Source organism: Gavialis gangeticus, unplaced genomic scaffold (assembly GCF_001723915.1).
Source record: "Gavialis gangeticus isolate Ggan-Ray unplaced genomic scaffold, GavGan_comp1, whole genome shotgun sequence".
Classification (NCBI taxonomy): domain Eukaryota; kingdom Metazoa; phylum Chordata; order Crocodylia; family Gavialidae; genus Gavialis; species Gavialis gangeticus.
In genome coordinates this window covers 875,444-881,304 of record NW_017728982.1, presented here as the reverse complement: position 1 = coordinate 881,304, position 5,861 = coordinate 875,444, and the positions used below count along the sequence as shown (strand labels likewise).

Genomic DNA, 5,861 nt, shown 5'->3' with positions numbered 1-5,861 from the left:
CGGTCAGGCCCGCTGCCCCCTGCTCTCTGCTCCGACCTGCACTTACATGAAGAAGCAGTGGGCGGCTGTGAGCACCCACTGGGCATCGATGATTGTGCCCCCGCAGATGTGGATCGGCCCATACTGGAGACTAGCTTGCCAGGGCCACCTGTTCACGGGAGCCTCTGTCCCACCGATGATCCGGCTGGATGTCCTCTGCCCACAGCCTGGGGGGAAGCAACTCGCTGAGCCCTCCTGGAGGCTGAGCACCCTCGCCCAGGGCCCGAGGAGGGGTTGCATTTGTCCCAAAAGTCTATGCGGTTCACTGGCATCTCAGCCAAAGAGCTGGGTCTGGCTCGTGTGCTGGCACAGGGTCGCAGAAAGTCACAGGTGCAAGCGTGCCGCGCATGAGCTGCTGGAGCAAAGCAGCAACTGCCAACCCCGCAGCCTGCCCCAGCCCGACGGAGCAAAAGCAGAGCCCGGTAGTGCCTTGAGACCTGCACCCACTGGCACCGCTGCTGATGTACCGGCGACAGGCACCGCGACGCCCCGGATATGCACAGATCCCGTGGCCCCAGCAGAGCAGAGCGGAGCAGAGCGGCACCTTGTCCCAGTGCTAGGGCTGTGGGAGTCACTCGAAGGAAAGGACCAAAGAAGCGAGGCAAAGGAGTAAAAAATCTGTGGTTTTTTATTCCTTTTTCATTGAAAACTGAGCGTTTCAATGAGAAGCTGTGGGCATGTGGATGGGAAGGGTCTTCATTTTTTACCCAGGTGCGGGGACAATGCAACAAGCCCCGTAACAAATGCCATGCCCCGCTTGGCACCCCGGGTGGGTGCAGCTAGCCCGCTGCAGACCCAGCGCGCCTGACAGCCCAGCAATGCCCTGCCCACCAGCCTGGGAAAGCCTTCCCCTTACTTGTGCAACGCAGGGAGACATATTTTCCCATGGGGCAACTGGAGCTGCACAAGGGAACAAAACAGAGAGGTGAAGCTGCGCTCCAACAGCTCCGTCCGCGGGTACAGGAGCCTCCCCTGCCCAGCCTGCCTCGCCTCGGCCTCCTCCTCTGTATCCTGAGAATGCCCTTCAGGTCTCTCCTTGAGGCCGGCTGTGGCCAGGCGCGTGCCCGCGAGGGCAGGCAGCCGTGGCTCTGTGCTGAAGCCTCTCCCGGTTCTCACAGCTTGCATGAGGCAGAGTTGGCCGCACCAAGGTGCCGCGGGCCCCCTCGCAGCAGGCGCGGGGGTGCGGATCTGCCTCTCCGGGGGGCTCACGATGCATACACGCTTTCCCCAAGGACAGGTCAGCTCCGCGCTGCACGAGCCTTCACACCGGGACTGCGCTGGAGAGTGGGTCCGGAGCAAACCGTGGTGTGCCGGGCTCCTCTCCCCACTCCACCGCTCCCAAACCCGCTGGCCACGTCCCACCTCCCTGCTCCGCTGCACGAGGGCAAGTGGGAAAGGCCCAAGGAGCTGGGCAGTGCCCGTGGCCTTGCACACGACTGCAGCCACCTCACCCGGGAGCCTGCCCGGGGCTGTCTCTGCAGCTCCGTGTGAGCAGAGCATCACCCACCCTTTGCACTGTCCCCCTGGACGGCCCTGGGCAGGGGCTGCCGTTCAGACAGGGCTTTTCCGGGGCAGACACAGGGGTAGAGCCAAGGGTGGCCCCTCTCCTACCTGTTGAGGCTCTCCTGGATGGTGCGACGGTCCGCGGTCACCGAGAGGCTCTTGCCTGAGAAGCGTAGCGGGATGAACTCCGTCAGAAACACGCTGGAAGGAGACGGACACGGCGGGGCTGAGTCCTAGGGCTGGATGGGGGGGCCTGCCCCACTCCCGCCGATCCCAGCCCAGCCTCCCCGTCCAGAGCATGACCAGCCCGAGTGCCCCCGTCCCCCGGGAATTACTTCTGGTATCCCAGCTGCTTGCAGGTCTTGCGGGAGAAGGAGTCGTTCCAGGTGCTGCTGCACACGGGCAGCCACTGGCTCTCGGCACCGGAGTAGATGTGGAGCAGGGACTGGTCCCAGCTGAACCGCACTGCGGGCACGAGGCACCGAGAGCCGGAGCTGCCACAGGTGCCATGGCCGTGCCCTCCTGCACCCGCGCGGGGTGTCTGGGCCGACTGCACCAGTGCTGGACTGGGCTGTGCCCGACCCCCTGCCAAGCCCCCTAGGCAGCCCCAGCTCCTGATACCCCCAGGGCCAGACGGGCGGCGCCAGCCAACCCCAGACAGTAGCAGAGGCAGCAGCCTCCTGCGTGCTTGCACTCGGGCCGTCTCGGGGGTCCCAGAGCAGAAGGCCCTGGGATGGGGCTCAGAGCAGGTCTGAGGCCAGTGGCACAAGTCCCCACCCCTTGCCCATGGGAGACCAGACCCCAGGATGTTACCGCAGTCCAGCTCATCCGACTTCTGGGAGCACTCGACCACCCCGTCGCAGCGCGCAGCATTGTCCTTGCAGACCTCGGCCGGCTCCTTGTGCACGATGCCAGTCTGCGACCGCCAGAACATGACTGGGAGCAAACACGTGGCCCCGTGAGAGCGGCGCAGCTGAGAGGGGCCGCGGCAGGCCCCGGGGGTCCTGCATGCCCTAGCTGATTGCAGGAGGTCACCTGAAAACACCCCGCCCCTGTCCCAGGGACCGTCATAGCCAGCGTGATGGGTGCTCCTGAAACCTGGGCCCTGGGGCGCGATTGTGGGACACATCCCAGGGCCTCCCAGACCCCACGGCATGGCAGGGGCTTTCCCAGAGCCCCAGAACAAGACCTGCAGCAGTGTCATAGCTGGCGCCTGCCCAGAGCCCCGGCAGAGCATGGCAAGGGATGCCCAGATGGCCACCCGCAGTCTGTGCCCTGCCCAAAGCCTCTGAAGGCACCTGGCAGCAGGGAGGACGGTCACAGGTATCCCCCGTCCCCGTCCCTCCGATGCTCGATGCTCACAGGGACGGCCGGGGGCTCTGATGTGCCCAGCCGGGCTGTGCCCAGCCAGCCTGGAAGAGCGGTAGACTGGCCTGGCAGGACCAGCGGTGCCAAGAGCCGGGAGCAGGGCAGCTGGTGGAGGCTGGTGCTGCTGAAGCGCCAATGCCAGCCACGGGCATTTCCAGAGCCAGGCTGGAAACCTGAGCCCCAAGCACACGCGCCCCGGGGCAGTGCAGCCCCAGGACTCCCTGCCTGCGGGCTCAGGGGAAGCGCGACCTGAGAATGGGGAGTCGCCCCATGGCCAGACCTGCAGAGCAGCCTGCCAGGGTGGGTCGGGCCTTGGACCCATCTGGGCTTTGCAGCGGATGCAGGCAGAGCTGAGCCCGTGACTAAACCTGCTGCCTTCGCTGCCGTGCCCTGGCCCCAGGACGGGCCAGAGGCCTGCTCCCCTCTGCTCTGGGGCGCTCTCCAGCCAGCTCGGCCCGCCCCACGGCTCCCGCCTCCCACCGCAAGGCTTTGCTCGTCCACGAGGTGTCAGGAACGGCCCAGGCACGGAGGAGGAAGGCGTCTGTCTGCAGGGCTGCCGCCTCGTCCTCCCCAACCGCCAGGCTGTAGCCGGCACCTACGGCAGCCGTCGCCCTCCCCCTCCCCGCGGCTCCTGCCACAGCCCCTGCTCGCCCGGGCTCACCTGTGGCTCAGTGCAGGTGGAGCCAGGCTGGAGCCCTGACCCCAGGCAGCAGCTGGGCAAGGACGCTGGCTGCCCGGACCAGCGAGATGGGTGACCACCCCCCGCCCCTGCCCCAGCCCAGCAAACAGGGGAGGGACTCACAGAGCAGGATGAGGGCGATGAGGAGGAGGATGAGGACACAGATGCAGAAGATCAGGGCCAGCCTCTTGTGGCTCATGCACCGCGGGGCCTTGAAGAGCGGTGCCGGGGACCCTGCAGCGGAACGGGGAGAGGCAGAGGGTCGGTCGCACCTGGGGCATCGAGGGGCAGAAATGCACGGAGCAACACTAGCGGAGATGCCCCCTCTGCTAGGACTGGGCAGATGCTCCGCTGGCCCTGCTCCCCATCCAGGTGTGGGAGCATCTCGCCCGGCTGTGGCACCTTCCCGAGAGGGGCAAGGGACACAAGCTTGACCAGCCGTGCTCTGGCTCCCGCTGCCAACTCCAGGTGGTAGATCTGTCGGGACCAGCCTGGGCAGAGGCTGCACAAGCTTCCCCATGCTCCCTGGCCAGAGGGGCCCAGCCCTAAATCCTCCACCCTTCTGCCCAGGCCAAGCACCTGCCCCGCGGGTGCTGCAGTGTGGCCTGCTCCTGCCTGGCACCCCCTTGCTGCGCTCATGACCAGCCTGGCAGGTCACACAGCTGCCCTGCAACACGGCATGGGGCCTGGGCCGTGGGCCAGGCCAGGGCGGGCAGCGGGCCCAGCTCATCAGGCACGACTAGTCTAAGCCGTGACAGTCGCAGGCAGGACGTCCGGGCGCTGGTTTGCCCCGCGCGTCCCCAAGCACCAGCCTCGTGGCTGCGGACAGACGCCTCCAGGCGCAGACGGGTGCCGTCGGGGCAGGTCCTGGGGCACGCAGGGAGGCGCAGTCTGGTGCTGCTCTGTCCCAGGGCCCGCAGCCCACGTGCCCCGGGGAGAAAGCCAGGCACAGGGTCACCAGCCCGCTGCCAGCCTGCGGGGCCGGGCACTGGCTGCTCGCATCCCCCGAGCTCCCAAACCAGGGGAAGGCTCCCAGGCGGGGCGGGCCGGGGGGGTATCGCTGGCACGGCCCAGGCTCATGCTTCCAGCCTGGGCCGGGGGCGTTGCGGGAGCCGGGGGTTGTGGGCGCAGCACCCGTCTTACTGGTGTTCTCCCGAGCCACGGGGGCCGGGGGAGCCGGCCTGGCCTCCAGCATGTTGGGCTTGAAGCTGATGCCACGGACATTTTCCCGGGGCGGCGCAGAGCGGGCAGCGAGAGGGTGGCTGCGGGGTGAGGCAGAGTGCTCGGCGGCGTCGCTGGATGGTGGACGTGGAGTGTCCTGGAGGGAAGAAGACACCAAGACTTGCAAATCGCTGGCGGCTCCCAGAGCCAAGGGCCACGCTCGTGGGCCTCCCGGGAGGCTGCCTTCGTGGCCAGAACCCGGCCACGGCCACCTTGCCCCACGTGAAGCAATCGGGAGCCTGTTCCCAGGTATCACCCTGCAGTGACTCATCTGGAGCACACGACGTAAGAGGCCGGGATAATTATTAGTGCTGCTCTGCGAGCCCTGAAACTTCCTGCGCGCTGGAATGCCGCCCGCGGCCCCGTCACTCCCTCCGCCTTGTTTGTTTCCTTTCCTCGGGATCGTCGCTCCCGACGCAGCCACCCCCTCCTTCCTCCGCCGACGGCCCCGGCGCTGCGCTCAGAGCAAACTCCGCTTTGGTGCTAACGTGACCTCGGCTTTAAATCCCCGCTCGTTGTGCGTGCTAAAGCCAGCGGGCTGCCGGGGAGGCGCTGCGTGGGGCAACCCCCCTTCAGTGCCGGGGCGGGAGTGGGCAGGGGGCACAGGGAGCCCCCGACCCCCCCGGCCCACTGCATGTGCGCAGGGAACAAGTCAGGCTTGGGCCAAACTCCGTGCTAAGATCACTGCTTCCCCCGCGCCCCCCAGCACTGTCTCCTGGGGGCTGCGGGGTCTCAGCCCAGCTGCGTGATCTGGGCCACAAAAATGCTCTCGAAGCTTCATGCGAGCAGCGCGCACGGCAGCGCCCGATCGATCCGGCGCGTTGCACGCCGGCGCTGGCAGCCGCCTCCCCAGGGAGCACTCAGCCCAGGACACAAGACCCTTACGGGGACGGCCCCAGGGCAAGGACGTGGCTGGCGTCAGTGACCCCACCGTGCTGGAGACGGTCCGCGGCTGCTGGGTCTGGATGGGGATCGCTGGCCTCTCCCCAGACAGCGCACGGCACGGCCGTGGCCACCGCCTGTCCCAGCAGGGCACGCGTGGAGCACCCAC

The 5,861-nt window shown here is 67.4% G+C and overlaps 1 protein-coding gene across 1 annotated transcript in view; it reads right to left on the bottom strand.

Annotated features, from left to right (window-relative positions):
• Nucleotides 1–5,189, bottom strand: part of TMPRSS13 (transmembrane protease, serine 13) — a 12,970-nt gene extending 7,781 nt beyond the window's left edge. Inside the window, exons 1-7 of the mRNA XM_019512220.1 lie at nucleotides 4,724–5,189; nucleotides 3,713–3,823; nucleotides 2,356–2,478; nucleotides 1,878–2,007; nucleotides 1,651–1,743; nucleotides 896–939; nucleotides 47–206 (exon numbers count right to left, since the gene is read on the bottom strand). Of these exons, the coding sequence (XP_019367765.1) occupies nucleotides 47–206; nucleotides 896–939; nucleotides 1,651–1,743; nucleotides 1,878–2,007; nucleotides 2,356–2,478; nucleotides 3,713–3,823; nucleotides 4,724–5,081 (1,019 nt within the window). The 5' untranslated portion in view covers nucleotides 5,082–5,189. The remainder of the gene's footprint in view (nucleotides 1–46; nucleotides 207–895; nucleotides 940–1,650; nucleotides 1,744–1,877; nucleotides 2,008–2,355; nucleotides 2,479–3,712; nucleotides 3,824–4,723) is intronic.
• Between the last annotated feature and the right edge of the window lie 672 nt (nucleotides 5,190–5,861).